The 18,091-nt window shown below is 45.2% G+C and overlaps 1 protein-coding gene across 1 annotated transcript; it reads left to right on the top strand.

Annotated features, from left to right (window-relative positions):
• Positions 1-304: 304 nt before the first annotated feature.
• card11 (caspase recruitment domain family, member 11) lies at positions 305-16,560 on the top strand. Its single transcript, XM_048246267.1, is given in 25 exon segments — positions 305-383; positions 592-799; positions 2,338-2,475; positions 3,419-3,744; positions 4,311-4,490; positions 4,993-5,139; positions 5,981-6,106; positions 6,210-6,404; positions 6,692-6,844; positions 6,962-7,010; positions 7,097-7,227; positions 7,545-7,651; positions 7,778-7,821; positions 8,045-8,177; positions 8,788-8,989; positions 9,199-9,325; positions 10,632-10,872; positions 11,643-11,730; positions 12,175-12,270; positions 12,404-12,524; positions 12,654-12,836; positions 13,094-13,189; positions 13,192-13,220; positions 14,066-14,181; positions 14,723-16,560. Coding segments are annotated over 25 exon segments (3,519 nt in total). The 5' UTR covers position 305; the 3' UTR covers positions 14,928-16,560.
• Positions 16,561-18,091: the final 1,531 nt, after the last annotated feature.

The following is an 18,091-nucleotide window of genomic DNA, read 5'->3' as shown; positions in this document are numbered from 1 at the left end:
CACACTCTGCAAAATGATTACTTTTTGCATTTGCATTTTGGGAGGGTTGTTTTTGTGTTGTGTAAAATTGTGTGTGTGTGTATGGGGGGGTGCAAACACCTGTAACAGTCACCGCTTTCCTATTGGACGCTTTAAAGCAACTCATGGTAGTTAGTAGCAGAGAAACATGTGGAATGTTCAACCTGTGACCCACGATAGGCCAGAGCCCCGTCTGCAGCAGTTGGCTGACGCAGATAAGGAGATAGCAAGATTGTCAAGTGCATGAACATGTTAATCAGAGATCGGCTCAGTGGTTTTACTGAAACATGGTCTCCTGTGCAAGTAACCTTCCCCTAACAGGATCAAGACAATATCACTGTGGCTTTCTTGGCTGTGCGAAACAGGTTTTTGGGAACTACTTAGCCAGTGACGTGCATTTGACAGACCACTCTGTGGTCAGAATGCTAATCTCCACTTCACTAAAGTGTGGTCAGTTCATCTTGTAGGTGGCCCAGACCACAGAGTGTGCAGGAGAAGCAAGCGAAGCAGGAAGCCAGCTGAGACCCTTCTCCCGCCTTTCCTCCGTCTCACCCTCTTCTGTGTCTCCTTCAGGGAAAAATGGAGAACGGTTGCTCGGACTCGCTCAAGGATGACGACGAGGCTCTGTGGGAGAACGTGGAGAACAACCGCTACATCCTGAGCCGCTACATCAACCCCAACAAGCTGACGCCGTACCTGAGGCAGTGCAAGGTCATCGATGAGCAGGACGAGGACGAGGTGCTGCACTCCCTGCTGCTGGTGTCCAAAGTGAACCGGGCAGGTATGGACACACACACACACACACACACACACACACACACACACACACACACACACACACACACACACACACCAATGTTCATTAAGAACTGTTTGACTGTTTCATCCCTATTCACACACACATCCTTTTTACTCTGTTTATCTGTCTGTCTGTCTGTCTCTTCCTGTCTCTTGCTTGCTCTGTCCCTCTGCCGTCTCCTCTGCCTCTCTCTGTCTTTACTTCTCCCTCTCTCTGCCTCTCTCTGTCTATACTTCAATCCTCTCTCTGCCTCTCTCCCTCTCTCTGCCTCTCTCTGTCATTACTTCTCCCTCTCTCTGCCTCTCTCTGTCATTACTTCTCCCTCTCTCTGCCTCTCTGTCTTTACTTCTCCCTCTCTCTGCCTCTCTCTGTCTTTACTTCTCCCTCTCTCTGCCTCTCTCTGTCATTACTTCTCCCTCTCTGCCTCTCTCTGTCTTTACTTCTCCCTCTCTCTGCCTCTCTCTCCCTCTCTCTGCCTCTCTCTGTCATTACTTCTCCCTCTCTGCCTCTCTCTCCCTCTCTCTGCCTCTCTCTGTCATTACTTCTCCCTCTCTGCCTCTCTCTGGTTCGCTCTTCTCATTTCATTTCACTCTCTTTTCACTGTCTCTGCCTCTCTCTGTTTCACTGTGTCTTGTTTTTCCATCCAATTCTGTTTCACATTTACTCTCTCTCCCTCTCCCTCTCTCTCTCTTTCCCTCTTTCTACCCACCCTCTCTCTCTTTCTCTCTATCTCTCTTTAATACAAGTGTTTTTGGATGAGTTTGTGACTGAGTTCGTACACATGTGGGAGGACACAGATACATTGTCACACACATTCACACACACAGACACACATGCACAGACACACACAGGCATTCATATTCTTTAGGAAGGACTACACACTGTGGAGTATAAAAATGCAAATTCTGCTCCAAAAACATTTACATGCAAATCATGCCATCAATCAGTTACTCAGTCAGCCCATCTTTCACCATGCTTTTCCACTTGTGTAATATGATGATGAATGGAAGCTTTTAATCTGGTAAGCTACTGGTGTGTGTATTCCTCTCTCAGGCAGTTCCATTCCTGCCTCTTGTATCATTTTTCAAACCTGTGCCTGTGTGTGTGTGTGTGTGGGCCTGCTGCTTAAATGGATGACAGGGATGTTGTTTGCAAGTTACTCTGTGTGTTTGCTCACAACATGCAGCCTGCCGAGTCCAGAATGGGGGATTTATCCATGGCTCTTTGATGCCACTTCTTTGTGATTATGCACCATTCCATTGCTGAGTCATCTAGTGGATTTGTAAACACCCCCATCCCAAATCTGGTCTGGTCTCTAAAATCTGGTCATGAGTAATAGTTGCAAAGATAAGTGAAAAACCTTCTTTATACAGTCTATGGAAAAACATACCGGTACACTTTAAGAGGAAAATGTTTTCTTTGGAAGTAATGGGTTCAGAGCCAGAATTCAGAGCCAGAATGTGTGTTTGTGGGATGTTTATCAAACACATATGCTTGGTCTGCTGTTTTTTTCTCGTCAGGGCGGCTGTTGGATATCCTGCGGACGAAGGGAGAGCGGGGTTATGTGGTGTTTCTGGAGAGCTTGGAGTTCTACTACCCCGACCTCTACAAGATGGTCACTGGCAAGGAACCGACACGCAGGTTCTCCACTATCGTTGGTGAGTCACCAAAATCCAGTGAGTCACATTTATTTATCTGAAAATAAAAGCAAAGTCAAAACAAAAGCACAAATATTTTTAACGTGTCAGTTGAGTCTTTCTATTTGTGTCTGGACGCAAGTTAGTGTGTGGGCACACATCCTTTTGTCGGGCTTTGACTTGGTCTGAGTCGCTCTTGCCTAGGCCACTTCCTGTTCCTCTTCTAATGTGTCTGCCTGGGTTTATGCCAATTCTACTTCCTCTGGCCCTGTCCTTTTAACACGCTCTCACTCCCTCACACACACACACACACACACACGCACACACACAGACACACACACACACACACACAGACACACACACACACACACACACACACACACACACACACACACACACACAGACACACACACACACAGACACACACACACACACACACACACACACACACAGACACACACAGACACACACACACACACACACACACACACACACACACACACACACACACACACACATATATAATATAATTATTTCACTCATAACTGACAGAGTTGAAGCAACAAAGAGCTTTAACTCCTTTTTTCATGGCTGTTTGTATTCTGGCATCTAGGGCTTTCTATTCAACCTTCCACTATATTTACACTTTGTGATGATGTGTATGTCTGCTCTTTGTTGTCATTCAGATCTGTTGCATTGTCTTATTGTAAATGCATTATAGTCTTAATATGTCCTTGTCACTTTGACACACTATTTTCACGGCAGGGATTACTCTGTGTAAACTCACACAGAAAGAAAAGCTCTGCATACAGTAGCCTTTGAAGCAATACTGACATCTATCTTGATGAGAAACGTCATATGAATTTCATTCATTATTATTATTGCTTCTTATTGTTATTATTACTATTGTTATTATTATTATTATTTTTATTATTGTTAGACTCTATTGTCACCCTTTCTGCAGTGGAGGAGGGTCAGGAGGGCCTCACCCAGTTCCTTATGAACGAGGTGGTCAAGCTCCAACAGCAGGCCAAGGCAAAAGATGTGCAACGCGTGGACATCATGGGCAAATGCCGGACGCTGGAGGATGAGCAGCGGAAGTTGCGCCTGGCCAACCAGGAACTGCAGACCTTCCAGGAGCGCTACAACAAGATGAAGGAGGAGCGCAACAACTACAACGACGAGCTGACCAAGGTCAAAGACGAGAACTACAAGCTAGCCATGCGCTACGCCCAGCTGAGTGAGGAGAAGAACATGGCTGTCATGAGGAGTCGTGACCTTCAGCTAGAGGTCAGAAGGGTGGGGGAGTGTGTGTGTGTGTGTGTGTGTGTGTGTGTGTGTGTGTGTTGGGGGGAGGGGGCCAAAAGCTAAGTGTGTTTCAGATGGAATGGTTACCTATGTAAGAAAGCATGTCAGTTTCAAGATTGAAAGTCAAATTGTCATGCAACTGAATAGGTTTCACTTCTGCTGACTTATATTTACACGATAACACATGCAATTGTGATAACACATGCAACACACAGTAACATGCAATTGTGATAACACACTGCAAACTGTTAAAACTAAGGTGAAACTCTTTTGTCTTTGCATTTGGCAAAATAGCTAGTCAGACCACAGTTGTGTGTGTCATTTCCTGTCCCTCCATGTTCAGTGTAAAGCCCTGGTGTGTTCACTGTAGGCCCTTTCTAGGTACTGAACTCTTGTGGACTCCACTAGACCACACAGGCCAACCTCGGCGGCCGCATTACTCTGGCGCAAACGCATGTAGTTTAAAAATGCAGTCAGTCTTTTTGTCTTGATGGTGTAGTTGAAACTGGTGCTCGCTGCCTGACCCTCCTCTTGACTGCTTACCACAGATTGATCAGCTGAAACACAAGCTAAACAAGGTGGAGGAAGAGTGCACGATGGAGCGCAAGCAGTCCCTGAAACTGAAAAACGACATTGAGAACCGTCCCCGCAAAGAGCAGATTCTCCAGCTGGAACATGACAAGGAAATGCTGCAAATCAAACTTCAAGAGTTGCAGTCAATCATCCAGGTGACTCCCACAAGAGATGTGGCAGCAATGCTGTTTCATGGCTAATGAGCAGCAGCCTAATAAGAGGAGGGAGAGGTCAGAGACTACGCCCACGGTGACATTGTGTCAGCACTAAATGAGAAGCCAAAATTGAATGGATCTTGGCAGCAATGCAAGAAAGGATATTGTCCTTTGAAATTCATTGTAACTTTTTCTTTTCTCTGATGTCTTGTCATATTGGCTATATGTCTTTCTATATAACTGAGCGCAGCTAACAATATAACAATACAACAACAAATATCTCCAAAGGGATAGATTAAAGTGGCAGGTTAAATTCTACACCCATCACCTATCTGTTCTATTGGTGGCAGTATTCTGGTAAATGACCATATAGAGAAACAGTGAAATAGTTCTTAATGAGCGTGTGTGTGTGTGTGTGTGTGTGTGTGTGTGTGTGTGTGTGTGTGTGTGTGTGTGTGTGTGTGTGTGTGTGTGTGTGTGTGTGTGTGTGTGTGTGTTGCAGCCAGGGCCTCTGCCTGATTCGGACAAGGCCATCCTGGACATCCTGGAGCATGACCGACAGGAGGCTCTGGAGGATCGCCAGGATCTGGTCAATCGGCTCTACAACCTGCATGAGGAGGTGCGTCAGGCCGAGGAGCTGAGAGACAAGGTGAGCCTGACCCGAGGGGACCTCTACCTACAGATGTGTGGCTGTGAGACTGCTCTCAATACATGGCCTGGAAGGTTCTGGTGGGGGTGTGGGGGGGCAGTGGTTAGACCTGGGTCTGTTCTGGCTCTGGATAAAGTGTATGCTAAATCCTTCTCACCACTCACAACATACTCATATGAACACACAGTGGATCCAACAATACTAAAATGGAGACAACAATGACACTGTGCTAAATGTATTTGACATTTATTTATTTTAGCTTTAGTGAGTAGACTGAGTTGAAAATACTAAAGGAGAAATACCAATATCCACAAAAAGATACATTGAGCACTATATACTGTACACAGATTCATCCTTTCCCCTGGTTAATGGTATGAAGAAAAAAGAAAATTCAGTTTGACAGATTCTGGTGTTTTGTTGTATTTCCCTAGCCAGTGTTAGATCAAGGGAAGAAGGGGGTGAGAAGTAGAAGTGAGAACCTGACATATGGCTGCCACTCTTGCTATTTATGATAAATTGGAGACATATGCTCCCCCTACTAAATGCTGCATGGCAATTCATAATTGAGCAGTGCTTCACATGTCACAGAGGTGTCACATTTTTAGAGGACAGAGGAACTAGCATGGCTCAAATGTGTTAGAGGACATCCTCCCTGAAGCAGCCTCCATAACCAAATATAGTGATAAGCCTTTCACACCCCTGTCCTCCACATGGGTGCTAATACAGATATGACTCAGCAAATTTTGCTTCCTTCATCAGGGAGGATCCATTTTGAGAGGCTGGTAACTATGATGTTGCCCTAATACTATCGTAATCATGTTGGTTTCATTTTCTGCAACAGTACTTGGAGGAAAAAGAGTCATTGGAGCTGAAGTCGTCCACTCTGGTGAAGGACTGTGAGATGTACAAGAATCGCATGAATACATTCATGGTGCAGCTGGAGGAGGTGGAACGGGAAAGGGACCAGGTGACACAGCATGTTGTACAGCCTCCCTGCTATAACTTACCCCGCTGCCTTAACCAGTTTATCTTATCCATAGGTTGTTATGGGTCTCTGTGCATTATTACAGGCTTTTAAGTCGAGGGACGATGCCCAGAAGCAGTTCTCCCAGTGCCTGATTGACAAGGACAAGTACCGCAAACAGATCCGTGAGCTGGAAGAGAAGAGCGATGAGCTGCACATCGAGATAGTCCGCAAAGAGGCCAAGATCGTCAATCTGGAGTCCAAGATGAGGCGTCTCGCTAAGGAAAATGGCCTGGATCAGGTGTCTATATACAAATATTAATCAATCAATCAATCAATCAATCAATCAATCAATCAGTCAGTCAGTCAGTCAAAAGTCACTCTGTTCACACAATGCTTCCCTAGATATGTACACGCAGATGCACCAACAAACATCCATGTCTTTGATTGATACCACATCAGGTCACATGAAATAGACAGTTTGTTTTGATCAACAAGTTATACAATGGCTTGCTCAATATGTTGTGATAACTGAAATTGTTGTGTGCACCACCAGCATTATTTGAGTATTTTTAGTCTGCCCACCAGAGTTTACTTCGAGACATTCCATCCACGATCATCTCGCAGGACCCCAAGGCGGAGGGTCCATCCGAGGACTCTGGGGACGAGTCTCCCGAAGACAACAAGTTCTTTATGCCTGAGCCGCGGTTCAGGCGGCGGCCAAACCTCAAGGGAGCCGGGGTAAGCATTCCACACCGGGTCACAGACAACCACAACCCTTTTTCTGCCTCTTGTGCCATTTTTATTTACAGACATGTTTTACGTCTTATGATTTTTTTTTTATGGATCTCCTTCCAGATTAGAGTCAAGTCTCCTGTGAATACGCCCAAGGCTCCTGACTTTCAGGGTACCATAAGTTACTGTAACTGTCAAGCCATTGATGTCGAGACATTGTTGGTGCCTTAAGTAACTGATGTAATCTTTTTTCGATAGGTGTGTCAAACACGAATGGAGAGCTAACAGAGGCACCTAGTGTCGACAGGCCACTCTCTCAGACCTCAGCCTGTATAGCCGTCAGCAATCCCCCAATTGCTCCTACCAGTACCACAGAAGCCCTCAATAAAGTATGTCTTTTTTAAAAAGAGGGACTTAAGAGGGACTTAAAAAGAGGGACTTGTTTAATAAAAAGTTGTTAACTACTGTAAATAGACCTTAGGTTGTTTTTACTCTGGAGTTGCTCCGGAGGGACTTATAAAGAGGCATTTGTTTTTTAAAAAGGTTCTTGTTTCTTCAAGCCAAGCTTTTTTAGTTTAGTTTAGCCTGAGGCATTTGTCTTGCACTTCACTTGTTAACCATACTAGGTGTCTGGCAGGGGTGAAGTGACTTCAGGTATACAAGTGTACAATTCAGTGTTTCTCTTTCTTCATTTGTTCATGTGCAGCTCCGTCTCCGTAACGACAGCATTGTGTCAACGGTCCCTGAGCCACCAGGAAATGCTTCGCTTGTCAGGAGAACCAAAGAAGGAGAGGACGAATTTCAGCCAAGAAGGTAAGTGGGCTGGAAGTGAACGCGCCATGAATTTTCATCCGACACAGTGCACAGTGAGATGGCTCTGGTGGTGCAGAGTGGAGGAGATTGGACGGACAGTTTGAATTTCCTCTTTCTTTTTTTCAGCCTCTCCAGTGTGGACAGTGACAGTGGAGACTACATGGAATTTGGTGAATAATAACTTCTTTTTTTTTCAAGTTCCCATTTGGCTGAATCCCCAGACCAGACTGTGCAGCCTATGCTTCAGTATTGTCTGTCTGTGCATGCAATGCACACAGTGACATTCCCTCAGAGCCGTTGTTATTAAGGGATATTATGGGAGTTTAATCCATCTAATGATGTGGGTAAACATGAGTGCAATGAGATGCCTAATTCTCTCACTTTCCTCTCTAGATGAGGACACTGACAGGTTCTCCCACAGTCCTCCATCCATCCACTCATCATCCTCCTCTCACCAGTCGGAGGGCCTAGACTCGTACGACTTGGAGCAAGTGAACAACATATTCAGGAGGTTCTCACTGGAAAGGTAGAGATAGCAGCCGCCCAGTAACTGATTGCACTCTGTGTTGTGGCGCTGACGTCTTCAGAGAGGTGTTCCATTCATTTTCAATACAAATTTCTGCCAAATGATGGTTGCCCTTTTCAGTTATGCAAAATGGTGTGCTTAGTGCAGTGTGAATGTATTGCTCGTAACGGAAGAACAAGTTCCATAAAATTAATTTGTATTCAGCTGTTTATGCAGACAAATTCTATGTTTATGGGTGCATATCCTGAGGTAATTCCAGTCCATTTGCTGTAATTTTAATTTAGTGAAAGTCTCCTATAATGTTATTGGAATTTTCTAACAGTAGTTGTTAAAGTAAATAATGCCTATTAAGCCTTTTATTCTGGAATCTGTCAAATGTTCATGGAGAGTGCTTCCATTATAACCTATTAAATGCAATTTTTCTAACTAATTTAGGGACATTTAAAATGATTTTACATTTAGTCAACTGTATTTACCCTCATCAAGTCAAGGCACTACACAGAAGTAGTAGTCATAGCATTTGCTTTCTTGTATTATTACATGGGGAAAAAACGACTCTGGTCATTTTCTGAACTATCTGCTTGTTTTTTTGTCTTTGGTGTCTTTCTAGACCATTCCGTCCCTCTGTTACGTCCTTCACCCGAGTCAGCAGCTCACTGCGGCCCATCCAGGACATCGCCCTCCAGGGGGACAGCCTCCTCTCCGATGTCACCCTCATGGGGGGAAACGAGAGCGGCATCTTTGTGTCCTCGGTGCAGCAAGGTTCCAACGCGGAGAAGGCTGGCCTCCGAGAGGGCCACCACCTTTTAATGGTGAGTGGCTCTGGGAAAGGATAGCGTGCAGTGCAGTTGGTATGGTGCAGATTGGGGGGAAAAGGATGGGAGGGTGAAATATATCCAGCCATGTGTGTAATGCAATGGGTCAAAACTTAGCTTGAAAGCCTTTCACTGTCTCGTATAGCAAAGGGAGCCCACAGATACTGGGCTTGGTTCTAACATCCCTTCTTCTGTCTCTGTGCTAGTTGGAGGGCTGTATCCGTGGAGAGAACCAGAGAGTGCCTCTGGACACTTGCACCAAAGAAGAAGCCCACTGGACCCTTCAGAAATGTTCTGGACAAGTCCAGCTCCATTACAGGCCCAACCATGATGGTAACTCTTTTAACATGAGAACACAAGGCACTTTATCCTGTTGATTTTTTCCTGTTCATTCCTGTTTTTCTTTTATATGTAACTATTGCTTGCTGCGCCAGAGGAGAGTCTGGGCCATTTGAGCGCTTTGAGAAACACATCAGTCTGTCATGCCAGAGCTCGCCACCCAGCATCTGTACCATTCAAAGCGCAGGGCAGGTCTTTGGTCTGCAGGCCCTCGGGCTGTCTGCCCCCCCACACCTGTCCATCTCCATGCTGTGGCCTCAAAGCAGCTCCCTCCATCGTCAAAGAGTCCACCATGTTAGAATCCATCTGCCTCCACATGGCTGTGCCTTAGGGCGCTCTGCTCACACAAAGTCTGCCCATCTCAGTTTAAACTTGCTATATATCGGCCTCAGAGGCTTACAAGAAAGCACTGCTCCGCTGGGGCGATCCGCTCAGATGTCTGCTCTCTGTAAAGGTCTACTCTCCGTAGACATCCAGCCAACAGACTGCTGGACACCAGCGATGAACTATAGTATCTTAACAACAGATACTGATGGGCCTTTGGAATTAAGCTCAAATCGAGACAGATACTATTAATGGGTTCAAATAAACTCATCCAGCTGATAGATTTTCCTGTTGGCTGTTGGCACGGAAGTGAGTCAGAGTACTAATGACAGGCCATGGGATAAGCTGACTGTGTACATTTGTAGTAGTGGTTACAGTTCATTTATCAGCAAAGCAGTACTGTCTCACCTTTCAGTGACAACCAGTGAGTCATATGACGTAGCACTGAAGTGAGGATCCATGCCAGTTGCAAAAATAATCATGTGCAGAGGTATATAAGCATGCTAATACGCCATTATGCACTAGCAGAGCAACCTAGCCACAGAACTAACCACGTTTCCTGTCTGTCTTTGAAACTTGGTTGAGCAATAATAATCCAACATGACAACATTGTTGTGTCTGTGTCTCTGTGGAAGAGAAATATCTGGAGCGTTGATAAAGCCTGTTATTCCTTTTATGCCTGTCATGCCTGTTGAAACAGTAATTAACAAATAACATGTAGTGAAAGTGTCGTTTCTTAAAACAAGACCAATAACTATGAGAGAGAGAGACAGAAAGAGAGAGAGAAGAGAAAGAAGAGAGAGAGAGAGAGAGAGAGAGATATAGAGAAGAGAGAGAGAGGTACAGATATGATTGCATGAGGAAGTACTATCATGGAGAGATAAAGTAACCATGCTATGAACAGAGAGAACTTTTTTCATCACCACTGTAGACCTTTCAGAACTAACCATACCCCCAAATCATGTTTGGGATGCAGGTTACAGGCGGCTACAGAGGGAGGTGGAGGATGGCAAGCTGTTGTCCGGCGACTCTTTCTACATCCGTGCCAACCTAAACGTGTCAGGCCCGTCAGACAACTGCTCGCTGAGCGTGCGCTGCGACGAGGTTCTGCACGTGCTGGACACCATGCACCAGGGCAAGTGTGAGTGGATGTGTGCGCGCGTTGACCCCAACTCCGACAAGGACCTGGAGAGAGGCACCATCCCCAGCTACTCCAGGTGACCCAACACCCCCCCACACACACACACACACACACACACACTCACTCACTCACTCACACACACACACACACACACACACACACATACACATACACATACACACACACACACACACACACACACACACACACACAACTTTTTGGTGAACCTAGACACACACTCGCCCAACTTTTTGGTGAACCTAGTCTTGCTATAGTGAAAACAACTCACAGGAAAAACAGTGAACAAACGGACAGGAAATATTTTTTTCTTTTTGCATGGGCTGGGCTGCTGCAGCCTGTCTCAAGGTAAAGGTTAGGGAGGCAGGAAAAAGCCCTCATCAAACTAGTGAAAGGAAACACATTTGTGAGTTTCTTATCCAAGGAAATGACCCTTTTCACTCTACGGCTGTGGCCCTGTACTGTTTGCGCTGGCTACATCTAAGTGCTCAAAGACACGCTGAACAGCGAAAGAGGCTGTTCAGAATGCACAGCACACAAAGGCATTGTAGAAATCTCCTCTTACCACCCATCAAACCATAGCCTCCTTCAAAACAGCATGGAAACTGAAATGAGATTTAAATTGTCTCCTCTCTGATGTCTATCGCTCATGAACTACCTACATAATTGCATGCTTTCTTTCTCTCTTTCTTTGAATGAGAGCATCAGCGATGAATGAACGTAAATGAGATGTTGGATGCAAAGAGTGTTCCAAACTGTAATAAAACAGAACAGCGATGGCCGTGTGGAGTGTTTAACGTCTCCCTTCCTCTCCGTTTGTCTTTGCAGGGCCCAGCAGCTGCTCCTGGTGAAGATCCAGAAGCTGATGTGCCGCGGGGGGCGAGACGAGGCTGATAGTCAGCGCGGGGGGCTGAGGGTGAGTTCACGCTAGGTGAGAGGGAACGAGAGACAGAACTAAAACAGAGAAAGAGAGAGACAGAGAGAGAGAGAGAGAGAGAGAGAGAGAGAGAGAAAGGAGAGAGACAAAGATGCTTTGGCTTGTTTCTGTACCCGCTGTGATGTCAAAAGTGATCAATAGAAGCCGTGCGTGGATGAGAATGGGCATTTTGATGAGGCACAGGAGAAGTTTGTTCGCAGTCTCTGCTGCGTGTCCAGAATGTCTCATTGGAGCAAAAGAGCCAGCTAACTTTTCCTGTGTTTGTGTGTGTGTTTTTGTGTGTGTGTGTGAGAGAGTTTGTGTGTATTTCTTTGTGTGTGTGTGTGTGTGTGTGTGTGTGTGTGTGTGTGTGTGTGTGTGTGTGTGTGTGTGCGTTTTTCTGTATGTGTGTGTGTGTGTGTGTGTGTGTGTGTGTGTACGCAGAACTCATTAGTGCCTGAGGAGCCCACACTGCCCGCAGACCCTAAATCCAGCCCTCGCCTGTCCAGAGCTAGTGTCTTCATCTGTCAGATTCTCCAGGTAGACACTTCTTTTCCTCAGTTTATCTCTCTTTCTGTCAGAGACCGCAGTGAGTGGGCTTGGTGACAGAACAGAACATTCACACTGTGTGGTCTTATAAGATTAAGAGCATCTCTCTTCTGTCTCCTTTCAGTTCGTCAGCAGGGCTGATAACAAGTACAAGCGTATGAACAGCAGCGATCGGGTGCGTATCGTTAGCGCTGAGAGCTTGACAGCATTTCCCAAACCCTTCGCCGAGACTTTGAGGAAAGATGGTGAGTTGGCCCAGTCCCTCTGCCTTTTTTGGCCCTGTTTTAGACTCAGAAGAGTGAAGCCTACTGGTATTGAAGAACATACCGATCTCTGGTTGCCTAGTTTTACAATTCTGCTAAATGTCTATGCAGATGCGTCAGATGCGGAGAATGACCTGAAGAAGGGTTTGAACTTGATACCTTACAGTCTGGTGACCTCGTACCACTGCCAGCGCAAGCGGCCCGTTCTGTTTGCCCCGAATGCGCTGGCTAAAACCATTATCCAGAAGTTTCTCAATCTGGGTGGAGCCATGGAGTTTAACATTTGTAAACCAGGTATGAATCCCAGCGCCAGAGAAATCTGATCTACTTAGGCAGGCAAAGGACAATGACTGAGACTGTGGTGGGTGGACCGTATGTGCTTTCCAGTCTGTTGCCATTGTATTATTGTTAAGCTGTTTATCACATGAACCTTACAAAACATGGCTTACAGTACTGACATATCCAGCTTTATGTACTTCCTAGAAGACGTGGCAGATCAAGGAAGAAGATAACCACATATCGACATACTGTGTTTTTTTTTCTTCTTGTAGATATTCTGTCTAAAGAGGAGTTCCTCATGAAGCAGAAGATTGAAGATTCCATCATTTATTCCAAAGAGAAACAAGCCAATACCTTCGAATGTGTCACTCGGAAAATATTGAAACAGTTGCCTTCAAGGTAAAATAAGGAATTCTGTTCTAAGTTTCTTAAATGCGGCCCCAAAAAAGACCTAAGTTGTGTTTCATAAATGTTCTCTTCTCCCTGCCTGGTTAAAGTCTGACTCATTTTAAAATCTCAATCAGTTTTCTCCTTACTCCGTACAAGTTCATTTTCTTCAGCTCACTGACCCTTTACTCTTCCAAAACTCTTTACTCTCCCAACTGTAGAGTAATTTAGAGATATCTTGTCTGATCTGCACGGTCTGTAAACCTGTGCCTGTTTTACGTGGAGAGAAAATGGAGGTAAATTCAGACCTGACTAAGTAATAGCTTTCCCCGGTTTCCCCTGAAAGTCTATATCTCCATAGGGAATCTTCATGGATATGGCCAAGCTGCATAAGCTGTAGACGAGTGCTCCATTTTTTTTCAGGGGGGAGGAAGGGAGAAGGGTGTGGGGGTGGGGTGGGGGTCAGGTGTGGAAGTGTGTGAAGAGACACCACTAAGTTCCCATTTCAAATCGGATTGCAGGGAGAGCCGAGAGGAGATGGAGAGTGTCTGAATCCTGAGTTCTCTGGGGAGAGGGGGGGGTTTCGGGGGGAGAGAGGGCACATGATTGAACCATGACTGATTTGGAGACGGCTGCAGGAATCCTCCTGCCTTCCAGACAGCTGCTTCTTCTCTGTTGAATGCATTTGAGGGGGTTGGGGGTGGATGGTGCAACCATGGTAATGCTTCCATGAGAAACCGTGCCTAAGCTGAAGGATTTGTCTGTGTCAGACAGAAACATGTTTTGACTGTTCCCTTTTATTGTGCATCTCTACTTTGTTGTGGCGAGGAATTGATTTGTGTATTTTTATCCCACAGAATAAACACTGTCTGCTGGAGGCCGATCTGGGCTGCGTGAAGCACCTCCTCCGCAGGGAGATCTACCCCATAATAATCTTCATCAAAATCAGCGAGAAGAACATCAAGAAATTAAGGTGTGCAATCTGTTCCGAGACATGAAAAACTCACCTATAGTTGTGTTTTATGGTCTGGGGAGAAATTCTTCAAGGCTTAATTTGGCATTTCCATATTCACGACATGAGCGTTTATGTCAGAGAGGGCATGTGCATATGCCATAAATCTCAGACATACTACACACTGCAGAACACAAGCTGCTGGAGTTGGTGTGAAACACTATATTTATGCATCTATCAGGGTGTGTCTGTGGGTGATCTGTAAAATAATAGTCTCAAATCTGCCATATCAACATACTATCATCTGATATTATCACTGTCACTAAATACGTAAGGGCACCAGTAAAAAGTTGTGAGCACATTTTGAAGATTGAAGATGAGAAGTTTTGATGTTTTTATATATTGTATTTGGACAATTTTAAGTTTTTACATTTTTAAGGTGAAAACGTCTTGGAGATTGGAGATTTGGAGATTTGTTGTTTTAAGATGTTGTAAGATGCCCTTGCCCACCAGCCTACTTCATCCTGTCATTTTGACTCAGGTCCACCTGTTTGTCCTTCAGGCGGCTGCCGGTGAAGCTGGACTCTGAGGAGGAGTTGCTGCGCATGTGCCGGGCCAAGGAGAAGGAGCTGGAGGGCCTGCCCTGCCTCTACTCCACGGTGGAGCCTGAGGCCTGGAGCAGTGTGGAGGACCTGCTCAAGGTCATCAAGGACAAGATCCTGGACGAACAGAAGAAAACCGTCTGGGTGGAGCAGGAGATGCTGTAGAACTGACCCAACCTGACCTGACCTGACCAGCCCTGGACTGGAGGTCCCGAGGAGTGCTGTGGTCCTGAAGTGGCGCAGGGTGCGACTCTCTCTTGCCATGCTCCCTTGAGCATGATGCTCGCTCGCCGCACACACTCTGAAACCTTTCGGCGTCATCGTTTCCAGCTTGAGCGGGATGTAAGCTGCGAAGCAAGCATGCACAGGAAATGACGTCACCACACAAGGCTGCCAAGTGAAAAGGTGTGCTGCTCAACAGAGACAATAATGTGGATGAGCAATGTTGCCTCCAATGTTGATGATGAGGTATTCACAACACGTCAAGGAAATGTTCTCACCTGAGCTCACTCTCTCTCTCTCTTTCTCTCCAGAAGTGATGCCATTGTCAATAATACATTAGCTCTCCTTCCCCCTATCTGTAATACCCAATAAGGCACAGCTCATTGCACTTTGTGGGTCTCTATCAGTGGAGTTCTGTGGGCAGATTGTCTCTACCGTTGTTATATATCACGCTGAGTGACCACAAACAAGATTAATGCTGATAACTATAAATTGAATTTTGATGCCCTTATATGTCTCTCTGTGTGATGAATGGTACAAAACTTATATATTTATTATTGCATCTATTTTTTACACTGAATGTGTATAAGTAGTGTGTGTGTGTGTGTGAGAGAGAGAGAGAGAGAGAGAGATGAGAAAGAATGAGAAAGAGAGTGTGTATGTTTTTCTGTTTTTGCTCAGGCTTCCCCTCAACCTGATAAAACATTGTCTCTACTTGTTTTATCACCCATTCTCAGTGAACAGATGATTTATGCCTTGTGGCATATGGTAGTGCTAATTACAAACATGTGCCCCACTGTAGAATAGTAGCCCAGAAGAAGCAGCAAAGCACATTTCAGTGTGTGGGGCTTGATTGATTGCGCTTTTTCATGTGTATGACTTTGGATGCCTTTGTTTACTGACATCCATCCTTTTTGCATTTTTCATGAATTTCTGCCCTGTTAAGACGAAAGAGTTTTAAAATGTTTTTTTCCCTTAATGCTATTGAAACATAATCAAGAGGGAAGCCATTTTCAGAGATATGCATTGTTTTACTTTCAGTTTCAATCGAAAGAAACAACACTTATTTTTTAACATCTATATTTTTTAGAAAATTACTGAATTCAGCCTGTTGAGAGTTGGAACACTTGTTCAGTCACAAAGGTCCTTTAGATTTTCCTATTTAAGGAGAAAAGTGTGCTGTACTTTCATAGCCTACAGAAAAGTATGATATTGCTGAATGTATTAACATTTATTTGAATAATATATTTATTGTAGTAACATTTGCTTTGTAAATAGACATGCTTCATGCCTGTAACAGATGTGGTTGCTAACTGCTAAGCTAACTTTGTCAAGCTATGTCACTTTGTAACATGCATTATAATATAACCCCCATGCATTATAACTGTTGTATGTAATCATGCCTGAATGTGCTGAAACTTTTGTGTAAAACATGTAGTGTGTTTTGATATAAAAAAATATCCTGCAGATCAGGATCTCCTTGTGCTATGTAGTGAGAGGTGGGCTTCATGCCCACCAAAAAAGACGATATGGTTCTTAGGATAGTAAAAGGATATTAAAATCCAAAGAGCTTGTGCATCGTTGTGTTACAGTGGTGTTTCTATTTACTCTTCTTACTTTCTGAAGCCACCAACAGCACCTCCTGCTAACATGCAGTGCAACCTTTAGCTGTCAAAAACATGCAACCAAGAGGAGAATTCTTGGATTTTCTGTGTCATCCAGTGAACAATGGAAAATTCAGTTGAAAAATTGAGCCCAAAAACAAAACCTTGCTGTAGCCTTTATGTTGTTGTGGTGGTGGTGGTGGTAGTTCCTCTTCAGGCAGCGTCACTGCTGTCAGACTGAAGGCTGACGGTAAACCAATTTTCCACTGTGATTGTAAATACCTGAAACAGCTCTCTCTCATCTCTCTCTCTCTCTGTCTCTCTCTCTTTCTCTCTCTCCCTCTCTGTTTGCACCCAAGGATCTGAGATTATGAAAAGCGATGAGTATCGTAAAAAGCAAACATTTCCCATTTTAAAAGGCACCACCATGTATTTGTGCATTTTCTCACAAACCCTCTACAAAGCGCCTCTCTCAGTGCTGTCAGTGTCAGTGAATGTTGGAGGACTTGTGACAGCTGTAGGTTGCCGTCCTGTTTATCCTTATAAGAGGCCCGTGTGTAGGTGTGAAGCACCTAATGTAAAGTAGGTGTGAAACCCGCCCCCCCCAGTTAATGATTTTTCAAAGCTAATTATGAGGTGCAATTTATTTTCGACCACAGGGAAACTACCTATGAGCAGGCAGGGAAACTACCTACACAAAACCCTCACAGAAAGCCACTGTGGCAGACTGAGTGGATTCCTGTCCACTGTGAGTGCGCTGGTGTTTGGAGAGGCAGCAGCTGCCTGAGTCCCGTCAGCCCTTCCTCGCCTCGCCCTGCTCTGCCACTGCTACTGGGCTGCCGACCGCCACAGGAAGACGCGTGCACACACGCTGGCGGGGGGTGGGGGGTTTGTTGGACGGGCGGACGGGGTTGTAGGGTGGGGGTGGACGGGTGCCGCTGCTCGGTGGCAGATGGCTCGCCAGTCTGTTTAATGTGACACTCCCCCGAAAGCATCAGTCAAATCTGTGAGGCCTCTGCTGAAGCCAAGATGTCATAATAAACTCTCCATCAGAGCTGTGTGTGTGTGTCTCTGTGTGTGTGTGTGTATGTGTGTTTGTGTGTGTGTGTGTGTGTGTGACAGACATCAAGACTTTTCAGGACTTCTCCCTCCTCACTGCCATCTGTGCCCGGGAGTTCTGATGCTCATCAGTGAGCTATTTCTGCCTGAGCTCTCCCACTCTCACTGCAAGTCTGCAAGTTCAGAAGGAGGCGTTCATCTACAGCCAAGTGCTGTGGTCTGTGCAAGCTTTGCTTCCTCTTCTTAGCCGAAAAAAGTTTCATTTTTGTATTGGCCACCAACATTTGCAAGCATGTTGTCATATCCAAAATGCAAAATGCAACGTCTCTGGCCTTATTGACAGATTTTCAATTTTGTTCTCGTTAGCTAAACATTCTGAATGTAATATGCCTCATGAAGTGAACAGAATAATGAAAGGCGTTTGTTTAAATTAGCACATCCTGC

The sequence above is a fragment of the Alosa alosa genome, chromosome 6 (assembly GCF_017589495.1).
Source record: "Alosa alosa isolate M-15738 ecotype Scorff River chromosome 6, AALO_Geno_1.1, whole genome shotgun sequence".
Taxonomy (NCBI): Eukaryota; Metazoa; Chordata; class Actinopteri; order Clupeiformes; family Clupeidae; genus Alosa; species Alosa alosa.
The sequence above is the reverse complement of the archived record's forward strand: the minus strand, read 5'-3'. Positions and strand labels throughout refer to the sequence as shown.